This window comes from Chiloscyllium punctatum, chromosome 7 (assembly GCF_047496795.1).
Source record: "Chiloscyllium punctatum isolate Juve2018m chromosome 7, sChiPun1.3, whole genome shotgun sequence".
Classification (NCBI taxonomy): Eukaryota; Metazoa; Chordata; class Chondrichthyes; order Orectolobiformes; family Hemiscylliidae; genus Chiloscyllium; species Chiloscyllium punctatum.
This window is the reverse complement of record NC_092745.1, coordinates 132,411,121-132,423,300: the sequence shown is the minus strand read 5'-3', so window position 1 is coordinate 132,423,300 and position 12,180 is coordinate 132,411,121. Positions and strand designations below refer to the sequence as shown.

Genomic DNA, 12,180 nt, shown 5'->3' with positions numbered 1-12,180 from the left:
TCCCTTAAGTTGCTTGAGAACTGCAGAAAAACAAGACAAAGTTCCTTTTGTGTCTGCACTAAACAGCATGACAATGAATTGGTATCTCTGGCTGAAGGACTGTTCATCCTAATGAAAATCTTGCTTCGATGCCTGGAGCTTAGTTAAAACATGCATCAAATTGTTCCCATTGTTGAATGGGGATCACAGAATCCCTACAAAGTGGAAACAGGCCATTTGGTCCATCAAGTCCACACCAACCCTCTGAACAGCATCCCACCCAGACCCAATCTTATCTCTGTAACTCTGCATTTCCCATGGCTAATCCACATAGTCTGTATATGCCTGGACACTATGGGCCACTTTATCATGGGCAGTCCACCTAATCTGCACATCTTTGGATTGTGGGAGGAAATCGAAGAAATCGAGGAAACCCACGTAGACAGGGGGAGAATGTGCAAACTCCACACAGACAGTTGCCCGATGCTGGAATTGAACCCAGGTCACTGGATCTCTTGCACAATTTTTCCACAGTTCTTAATATAGCCCGCATCATTCAGGCCTCTGTAACATTCCACCCACCCTTTCCACATCCAACATTTAGTAATGTACTCTTTTAATCAAATCACCTCATACTGTTCTGAGCACCAGTGGAATCAAACCCAGCCTGTCCAACCTGTCTGCTGATTTCAGGTATCATCTAGTCAACCTCCTCTGAAATGTTTCAACCTATCTATATTCACCTGCAAATTTCTTATGTCTTCTTCACCACATAGTTTCATGTCTAACAGTGTCATCCGCAAATTCACCTACCATGACTTTACACTCCTCATCGAAGTCATTGATGTTAATTGTAAATCATTGAAGCTCCAGCACATAACCCTTGTGGGGCTCCAGTCATCATATCTTGCCAATCAGATAACTGTTTCCTGCCAGCTATCCATTCTAATATGTTAGCCGCTACTTGATGAGCTTTTATTTTCTGCATAAACTTGTGATTTGGCAGCTTATTAAATGCCTTCTGGAAATCCAAGTGTGGTATGTCTGCAGGCTCCTCTTTATCCACAGCATGTTACCCCTTCAAACAATCTAGAGACTGCTCTCCTGATATCAGTCTGAGTTTAATATGACTTATTTGCATTGTTAAATATATGTTTACATAAACTGTATCCTTGTGTTTTATCTCTGCAGTAATTTCACGGTTCTTGGATACTGATCAGCTCCTGTCTGTCCTGGTACAGATTCCAAAGCAAGACACTGTATGTTTCTTATGTTACTTTCTCTATGCTGTTTGAGAATTTTTAAAATTATGTGTAGTTCTAATAAAGTTTATAACACATTCAGACCTTTTTCACTTTTCTGTCAGAAAGTAGCTCCTGTGATTATTTGCCAAACTATGAATCATAGAGTGCCCATGATCAGTATTTTCTGACCCACATGTTAGTTCACTGAGCTAACTGGCCTTAAAAAGGTTTATTATAGCATGGATCCATGCCATGCTGCCCTCTACAGCTTTAAAGTATACGTTATTAGATACGTTTTTCAAGCATATTTGACTTAGACGTTTACATTTCTTTAAGCCAGGGATTGTTGATGGCAATTACAAAATATCTTGAGTTTCATTAACAGGTACAGGCAGCTGAATCCAAGATCACAAACCTAATTTACCTGAAGCATACTTTGGAGTTAGTGGAACCACTGCAGGTATTGATTGGAGAAAATGTGTACATAAAGTGGGTGAGCAACCAAAGAAGAGTGTATATTGTCAGTGTGATGACTTTATTGAAAAGGATGAAATCAATACAATCAGATTTTTCATGGTGCATAGGAATAAATGAACACAAAAGCAAAATACTCAAGATACCAGAAATCTGAAATACCATATATACTCATGTACTGGTCCAATTTTGAAGATGGCTTTTGAAAGCTGAAATTAGGGGGTCGACTAATACACAGGTACAAGTTTTTAGGGGCTGACATTCATACTGCTCTTCTTAACGATATTAACTTTTGGATGTATAGTGAACAAAGTGCAATAAGTACCGATAGACTTAGTACCGGTTTGAATGAATGAATGAATGTTCTGTAGTAAACCTAGTGTGGTAAGTAGAGTTATGAATGAATGAACAGAGATGTGATACTGTAAACAAAGAGCGTTGAGTAGAGTTACCAGTCTAAATGAATGAATGCAATTTAATGTGATATTGTAGGGTCAACTTATACAATATAAGATACATGGAAAATACAAGATCTTTTGGCCTTAAATAAGAGATCTGTTTATATGTGAGATTGATCTGTACATGGGTATATACAGTAGATAAGGCTGGCAACCTCAGCAAGTCAGAAAACATCTCTGGAGAGAACAGCTGAAAAGTTCTGATGTAAGGCCACAGGTCTGAAATGTCCTCTCCATTGATGCAGCCTGAACTACTGAATATTTCCAACATTTTTGTTTTTTCTTTAACTAGGAATAAGCATAACTGAGTTACCTACTCTATTGGGTACAGATTTAAACTTTGCTTCTGGTCGGTGTGATCCAGGTTGTGTGGCTCCAATATCACGTGTTACATTAACCACCTTCCATTAACCCATTTAATTAAAGCATTAACTTTCTTTTGGAATGTCTGCAGATTATAATCTCGCTCATCTGCACTTACTTCTCTTCATATATGCTGTGATTAGATCATCTTTTAATCTGCATCAAATGCAGTTAAACCAGTTTTAGTTCACAGTTGCATCAGCCAAAACTGACTGTAGCGCTAGTATCACCCAACACATCAACCCTATGTTGACCCCAAGTTGCTTTCTCAATTAATTCCTACCATCTCTCCTTTACATGGTTTATAGAGCTTCCAGAGTACCAATGTACCATCTTCCTACAACAGTGTGTGGCTCTCTTAAGTTAATCAAGTGTGTCAATCTTCAGCCATCTTTCCTGAGGACTCATTACTCTCTGTTGCAATAGAAACTTTCCTGAACTTTGACCTAAACTAGCCTTTTGCAAAATATACAAATATTTCACCACCTTTGAACACCACAAATGGCTTCACAATGACGTACTTTCATCCATGAACCAGAGCCCTAAGTTTGTTTTGTATTTTTCATTCTGCCATAGAGTTCAAGAATGCTGGCGAGGCCAACATTTATTGCCTATGGGTAATTGTGCATAATATATGAAGCATCATATCTCTCCCCCTCTCAAAGGTCCGACTGCCTCAATATCACTCACCACATCCCCAGGCAATCTCATTACCGTTCTTGTTATTAACTTGCATGGAGTTAGTTTGGTCATTTTACTGGGTGTTGCCCAGAGTTCTTGTAGGACATTAGGCCACAGATCTGCGATTTCTCCTGGATGACTTTAGCTAAGCTTTCTCTTTTATGTCCTATTCATCCACTCCTCCATGCCTGAGTTGAAGGGCTGATGGGGGGTGTAGAAGTTTTGATCAATCCCCGGTAATTTACAAACGTCCTGAATCACTCGTCTTATAAAATGTGTTCCCTGATCAGAATCCATCTGTGATGGTATTCTCCATCTAGGGATTATCATTACTGGAACAACAGTTGTGGCTAGATAGTAGCATGTGGGATAGGTTTGTACCCACCTCATAAATTGGTCAATAATGACCAAATAACGAGTCTTTCCTTGACTTGGTGTGAAAGCTACTTGCAACTGTTCCCAAGGTCCCTTTAGCCAGGGCTGATGTCACATTGATTGGTTTTCCCAGATTGTGTTGGGCACATACAAGGCATTGCTAGCAATTATTTGCCCTGTCTCTTTCCATTTCCTGAATTACTAGCATCTGCTTATCCTCCCTTATATGAGGATACTTATGTTCTTCATACTTTATAAACCTTTATAAGGTCACACCTAAACTTCCTATGCTCCAGTGAAAGAAATCCCAGCCTATCCAGGATCTCCCTATAACTCAAACCCCCCAGTCCTGGTTACATCCTTGTAAATCTTTTCTGCACCTTCTCCAATTTCATGATATCCTTCCCATAGCAGGGCGACCAGAACCATACACATTATTCCAAAATTGGCCTCACCAACATCCTTACAATCTCATCACGAGATCCCAACTCTATATTCAGGTCTGAGCAGTGAAGACAAACCTGCCAAACACTTTCTTTACCACCCATCTATCAGTGATGCAACTTTCAAGGAACCATGCACCTAAAACCCCTAGGGCTCTCTGTTCGACAACACTACCCACGGTGCTATCATTAACTGTGTAAGTCTAACCTCGTTCATCTTACCAAAGTGAAACATGTCACATTTGTCTCAATTGAACTCAATCTGCCACTCATCAGCCCATTGGCCCAATTAATCAAGATCACTTTGTACATTAGATAACCTCTTCATTGTTTGTTATACCACCAATTTTGGTGTCATCAACAAACTGTTCCTATGCTTCCTATGTTATCATCCAAATAACTTATATAAATGACAACAGTAGATCCACCAAAACCTGTGGAACACTGCTGGCCACAGGCCTCCAGTCTGAAAAACAATCCTCCACCACCACCCTCTGTCGCCTACTGTTAAGCCATGTTTGTATCTGTAGTGATTGGAACGAGGGCGAGGTGAATCCCATTGAGTATGAGAACCCTGATTGGGATTGTTAACCTGCACTAATCAGAGAGCTTGGGCTGACAGATATAAACAGTAATCTCTGTTTCCTTTCTTCGTGGTGGTGGAAAATAAATAAAGATTTATGCATTTGTTTTTCACTGTGTCTCACACCTGCACACACACAACATGGGTGTTGGCAGAAAATACAAACACTACCGCTGTTAGGCAGTAGTGAGGGGGTAGATTAAAAAAAGAAAAAGAAAAGAAATATGAACAATAATCTCAGAAATTCTCCTCATTCTAGCAACTGGCCCTAAGGTAGCCGGTCATAGTGCATGAACTGTGCACGTTTAAATGAAGGATGATTATTTACTGGCCTCCATTTCAGTCCATTGGCAAGCTGTCCCTGAATTCCATGTGATCTAAATTTACTAACCAGTCAACATGCAGAACCTTAGCAAAGGCCTTGCCAAAATCCATATAGACAATGTCAATGGCTCTACTTTCGTCTATCTTCTTGGTCACATCTTCAGAAATTTAATCAAGTTTATGCTACAGTATTTCCCACCACAAAGCCATGCTGACTATTCTTAATGAATCCTTGTCTTTCTAAGTGCATGAAAATCCTGTCTCAGAATCACCTCCAACAACTTAGCCACCATTGACGTCAGACTCACCAGCCTATAGTTTTCAGTCTTGAATTTTGTTTCATTAACATTCCAATAAACAAAATTTAAAAAAATTGTGAATTCTTTTCAGGCGGACTTCTGTTTAAACGGGTTTTTCAGGGGCGACAGTGAATGGCTGGGGATTTTTAAATTCTAAATTTAGAAGTTAAAAAGATTATCTGTGTTTTAAAGGGCTTTATTTTTACATTGCAGAAGTTTGTTTTGAAAAACTAAGCAGTTTTTAAAAAATAAGCTGTGTTTTCATTTTGGGGAGTTCTACACGTGGTCAAATCTGGAGAAGATTTTCTTTGCTTTGAGGAATTTATTGAAGAGGAATCAGTTTTTATTCATTTAATCAGCTGAGCAGTTGATTTTATTAATGTTTTATATGTTTGATATGTATTTTTAAAAATTTTTCCATTGCAACATTATTTTCTATAGGAAATGAAAGGTAGTTTATTTTATATATCAGGTGTTATTAAAAGTTCCTTTTTTTAGGTTTAATGTTATTTTGGACACGTGAGGTACAAAATGAGATGGCTAATAGGTTTAGAAAAGCACGATCAGTCAAAGAGATGGGTGACAGTTGGGCAAGGTAAGAAGATGGTTCAAAAGTCTCCGTTGTCTATTCCTCTATCAAATAGATATTCAGTTTTTGGAACTGTTGAAGGGGATTGTCTCTCAGAGCAAAATGGAAGGGGCAGTCAGTTATTGGGTACATGGAATGATTCTTATTTTGGGCAGCATTTGACAAAATTTAGTAGAATTATTCTTATAGGGAACATTCCTGTCGGCATAGATAGGAGATTCTGTGGCAGTATAAATTTGGGTAGTTTGTTGATTTTGTGGTGCTAGGATTTAGAGCATCTCTAAACGTTTCAAACATATTGCTATAGCTGAAACTGAGAAGCCAGAAATGATTGTACGCATTGGTAGAGAATTTTTAGGGAAAAGATTAAAGCAGTACAGACTGAATTTAAGAGGTTAGGTAGAAGATTAAAAAAAAGAACCTTAAAAGCAATAATCTCTGATTTACCCCCAATGCTAAACTCAAACAAGAGAAGTAATAAAATGATTAAGGAGCTAAATCAATGGCTGAAGAGCTGGTGTATTGTTCAGAATTCAGGTTTTTGGACAATTGGAATGTCTTTCTGGATACAAAAGATATGTTCAAAAAGGATGAGCCTAACCTGAACCAAAATGGGACCAATATTTTAGTAGCGAAATTTGCTAATTCCATTAAAGGAGACTCTATACTGATTGAAGGGGGAGTGGAGGAATTCTAAGTAGCAGTGTAAATAGAAGGTTTGTTAGGGAAGGTTCTGAATGTGAAGAGAGCACATCAGTTACGAAAGAAATTCAAGAGAGAATCAAAGTATATAGTAACTCTGAAGAAGTAAGAATGAGGAGTCTTATAGGTAAGGCTGATGAACTCAGGGCATGTTTAAGAATATGGGATTGGGACGTCATAGCTATTACAGAAACTTTGCTGAGAGATGGACAAGACTGGCAGCTCAATGTTCCAGGTTTTAGAAGCTATAGAAGGATAAGAAAGGAGGTGGGGTTGGCATTTTTGATTAAGGAATACATTACTGCTGTTACTAGAGAAGATATCTTGAAAATTCATCCAGTGAAAATATATGGGTAGAAATAAGAAAGGAAAGATCATCTTAATGGCATTATGCTACATGGCCTCCAATAGTAAGAGAGAAATTGGGAAACAAATATGTAGGGAGATCTCAGATATATATAAGGATAATAAGGTTGTAATAATGGGGAATGTTTCAAAACATTGAATGTGGCTACCATAGTGTTAAAGGTTTGGATGGTGAAGAATTTGTGAAATGTGTTCAAGAAAATTTTTATCAATTTGTGGATGCTCCTATTAGAGACGGAACAAAATTGGATCTTATTTTGGGCAATACAGCAGGGTCAGCAACTGAAGTAAAATTCTAGCAATCTTAATTCTATTAGTTTCAAAATGGTTGTGGAAAATGATAAGCTTTCCATAAAAGTTACAGTTTTTAACTGGAATCAGGCAAATTTTAATGGCTATGAGACAAGAACTTTCAAAAGTTGATTGAAGTAAACTGTTCACAGGTAAAAGAACATTAACAAGTGGGAGGCATTCAAGAGTGAGATGATGAGAGTTCAGAGGCATTATGATCCTGTTAGAGTAAAGGGTAAGGCTGGTAAGATTAAGTAACAACAGATGATAAAGAGTCAAGATTAAAAGAACCTTATCAGATATAGATAACTTGGTTCAATTGAATTTCTGAATCAATATGAAGAGTGTAGGAGCATTCTTAAGAAAGAAATTGGAAGGCAAAGATGGAATATGAGACAGCATTGGCAGAAAAGGTTAAGGATAATGCAAAGAGATTCTCAAATACTGTACATTAAGAGCAAGAGAGAAACTAGACAGAAGGTAGGGCTTCTTTAAGATTGAGGAGGTTGTTTTTGTGTTGAACCCCAGGAGACGGGGGAAGATACTAAATGAATATTTTGCAAGAGTTTTTACTGTGGAAAAAGAAATGGAGTATAGAGAATGTAGAGAAATAAACTTTGATGTTTTAAAAACAGTTCACATTACAGAAGAGGAGGTTCAGGAGGCCTTAGAGAATAGAAATAGATGAATCTCCAGAAACTGACCTAATGTACCCCAACACATTTTGGGAAGTAAGAGAGGAAATTGTGAGACCCCTTGCAGAAATATTTAAATCATCTATAAATACGGGTGAGGTGCCTGATGACTGGAGGAAGGAGAAACCGGGGAATCATAGACTTGAGTCTGTTTTTGGTTGTGGGTAAACTATTGGAGGTGATTATAAAAGATAGCATTTCTGCACATTTAGAGAGGCAAACATTGATTAGGGATAGTGTAGCATGGTTTTGTGTGAGGAAAATCATGTCTCACATACTTGAGTTTTTTGAGGAAAAGATTAATAAATGCAGTGTTGTAGATGTTGTTTATTTGGATTTTAGTAAGGCCTTTGACAAAGTTCTGCATGGTAAACTAATTAGTAAAATTAGGTCACATGGGATTCAGGGTGAGTTTGCCATGTGGTTACATAATTGGCTTAATGGCAGAAGATAGAAAGTGATGGTGGAGAGTTAGAATACAGAACATAAATCAGTACAGGCCCCTCAGCGCTCGATGTTGTGCTGACTTTTTATGCTACTCTAAGATCAAACTAACCTACATATCTTTCATTTTACTAACATCCATGTGCCTACTCCTAATGTATCTGTCTCTACTACCATGCACCCACTGCGCTCTGTGTAAAGAACCTACCTCTGACATATCCCCTATACTTCCTCATCACCTTAAAATTATGCCCCCTGTGATAGCCGTCTCCACCCTGGGAAAAAGCCTCTGGCTATCCACTCTATCTATGCCACTCATCATTCTGTACACCTCTATCAAGCCACCTCTCATCTTTCTTCACTCCAGTAAGAAAAGCCCTAGCTCCCTCAACCTTTCTTCATAAGACATGCCTTCCAGTCCAGGCAGCATCCTGGGAAATCTCCTCTCTAAAGCTTCCACATCATTCCTATAATGAGGCGACCAGAACTGAACACAATATTCCAAGTGTGGTCTAACCAGGGCTCTATAAAGCTGCAGTATAACCTCGCAGCTCTTAAACTCAATCTCCCTGCTAATGAAAGCCAAGACACCATATCCTTCTTAACAACCCTATTAACTTGGGTGGCAACTTTGAGATATTGAAGGATGTGGATCCCAAGATCCCTCTGTTCCTCCATACTGCCAAGAATCCTGACTTTAACCCTGTGTTTCGCATTCACATTCGACCTTCTAAAATGAATCACTTCACACTTTTCCAGGTTGAACTCAGTCTGCCACTTCCCAGCCCAGCTTTGCATCCTCTCAATGTCCCGTTGTAACCTACAACAGCCCTCCAGACTATGCACAACTTCACCAACCTTCATGTCATTGGCAAACTTACTAACCCATCTTTCCACTTCCTCATCCAAGTCATTTATAAAAATCACAAGGAGCAGAGGTCCCAGAACCAATCACTGCGGAACACCACTGGTCACCGAGCTCCAGGCTGAATACTTTCCATCTACTACCACCCTTAGTCTTCTTTGGGCCAGCCAATTCTGTTTCCAGACATCCAAATTTCCCTGTATTCCATGCCTCCTTACTTTGTGAATGAGCCTACCATGGGGAACCTCATCAAACACCTTGCTAAAATCCATATCCACCGCATCCACTTCTCTACCTGCATCAATGTATTTTGTCACATCCTGAAAGAATTCAATAAAGCTTGTGGGGCATGACCTGCCCTTCACAAAGCCATGCTGACTATCTCTAATCAAACTATGATTTTCCAAAGAATCATAAATCCTGTTTCTCAGAATCCTCTCCAACAATTTGTCCATCACTGATGTAAGACTGACTGGTCTCTAATTCCCAGGGTTATCCTTATTCCCTTTGTTAAAGAAGGGAATAACATTTGCCACCCTTCAATCATCTGGTACTGTGGTGGACAGTGATGATGCAAAGATCATCGTCAAAGGCGGAGCAATCTTTTCCCTCGTAGTAACCTTGGGTACATCCCGTCTGGCCTAGGAGACTTATCTATCCTCATGTTCTTTGAGACCTTCAACACATCCTCCTTAACATCAACCCTGTCAAGCATATCAGTATGTTTCATGCTGTCCTCTTCAATGACAAAATCACTCTCACTAGTGAATACTGAAGCAAAGTTGATTTTCGGGACTGGAGACCTATCACCAGCGGTGTTCCACAGGGCTCAGTTCTGGATCCTCTTTTTGTCATTTATATAAATGATTTAGATGAGAATATAGAAGGCATGATTAGTAAGTTTGTGGACAACATCAAAATTGGCAGCATATTAGACAGTGAAGAAGGTTTTCTAAGGTTACAAAGGGATCTCGATCGAATGGGTCAATGGGCTGAAAAATGGCGGATGGAGTTTAATCTGAATAAATGCAAGCTATTGCAGATTGGTAAAACAAGGCTAGAGCTTATACAATTAATGGTTGGGTCATGGGTCGAACAGAGGGATCTAGGGGTGCATGTGATTAAAAAGGTATTTGGCATGCTTGCCTTTGAGTATAGGAGTTGGAAAGTCATATTGAGGTTGTACAGGACATTGGTGATGCCTTTTCTGGAATACTGTGTCAAGGTTGGTCACCCGGTTATAGGAAGGATATTATTAAGCTGGAGAGGGTTCAGAAGGATATTATTAAGCTGGAGTTTGAGAGGCGACCTGCTAAAAGTTTATATAATAATGAGAGGTATAGGTAGAGATAATAGTTGTCTTTTCCTTAGGATGGGGGATTTCACGACTAGTGAACACATTTTTAAGGTGAGAGGAGAGAGATTTAAAAAACACATGAGAGGCAAATATTTACACACAGGGTGGTTTGTGTGTGTACTGTACCTCCTGAGGATATGGGTACAATTTCAGTGTTGAAAAGATACACGAATAGGAAAGATTTGGAGGTGTATGGGCCAGGAGCAGGCAGGTGGGACTAGTTTAGATTACTTACAGTGTGGAAACAGGCCCTTCGGCCCAACAAGTCCCCACCGCCCCGCCGAAGCGTAACCCACCCATACCCCTACATCTACATCTACCCCTTACCTAACACTATGGGCAATTTAGCATGGCCAATTCACCTAATCTGCACGTTTTTGGACGGTGGGAGGAAACCGGAGCACCCAGAGGAAACCCATGCAGACACGGGGAGAACGTGCAAACTCCACACAGTCAGTCGTCTGAGACGGGAATTGAACCTGGGTCTCTGGCACTGTGAGGCAGCAGTGCTAACCGCTGTGCCACCGTGCCGCCCCATGTGGAAGCTGTTGTTAGAAATGTTTAATTTTCAGCTTTTTAGTTACAGAGTATCAAAGGAGAGAACAGCCTCAAGGAAGAGCTATGTGGTTTTAATAACATGGAATAAATAGTGTAATGGTGGGGTGGGGGGGGAAGTCCACACAGTCAGTCGTCTGAGGCGGCAATTGAACCCGGGTCTCTGGCACTGTGAGGCAGCAGTGCTAACCACTGTGCCACCGTGCCGCCCACGATTTAGGATTATGTTCAGCATGTTCTGGTTGGACCAAAGGATTTGTTAATGTGCAGTCATACTCTTATGACTCTACAACAACCTTTACTACCCAAAACATATTCTTAAAATATTCTCATTCAGTTTAATTCCATACACTTCTGCTTGTTCATTCTTCACACTTAGGTACTTTAATCTTCTCAAGTAATTTACTGAATTCCTTTAGAATTTCCACATCTCAAGTTTTAATTCAAATTCAAATAACAGTGTTGTTGAATTAACATGTTTACTTTCATTTTGAATTTACTCTTTTTTTAAACTTGTTGTTTCCATAGAAACTACTTTTGTGTATTGTTGTTTGTGTGTGCATTCAATATTTTTTAAATCCCTTGTCTTTAATGTATTTTTGTCAGGATGCCTTCCAAAAAACAAAATAAAGAAACTACAGACATATGATTTGTGGTCATGTATACTTCAACATGCATGACATTTTATTTGAGCTATTTAAATAAATTCCATTTTAAACTTTGTTTGCTGATTTCTCTGCTGGAAACATCTTTTATGATTTTGCTTCAGACTTTGGCCTGCTTTGCACTGTCTTTCAGCACACCTTTTCCTCCATATGTTCACAGGAGTCTGACCTGCTTTAGCTTTCCCATCTCATTGGCATGGTTTTGCATTTTCACCTGGCACTCACTGTCTTGAGTCCTCATTCAGGTTCTTTAGATCTCGGCCATGTCAGTTTGGCTCTCTGACCTAGCTATGGGTGACAAATGAGAATGTACTCACCTGAGTTCCAGGAATGTGACATGAGATCTTACTGATATGTTATCATTCAATTTGACAAGCTGCCAGGAGAATCCGATAGAGAAAATAATCATTTTATTTGAATAAGTGCAA

The 12,180-nt window shown here is 39.3% G+C and overlaps 1 protein-coding gene across 1 annotated transcript in view; it reads left to right on the top strand.

The window, feature by feature from the left end:
* msh4 (mutS homolog 4) overlaps window positions 1–12,180 on the top strand; it is a 128,299-nt gene that overhangs the window by 62,552 nt on the left and 53,567 nt on the right. Inside the window, exons 8-9 of the mRNA XM_072574860.1 lie at window positions 1,171–1,238; window positions 1,609–1,683. Of these exons, the coding sequence (XP_072430961.1) occupies window positions 1,171–1,238; window positions 1,609–1,683 (143 nt within the window). The remainder of the gene's footprint in view (window positions 1–1,170; window positions 1,239–1,608; window positions 1,684–12,180) is intronic.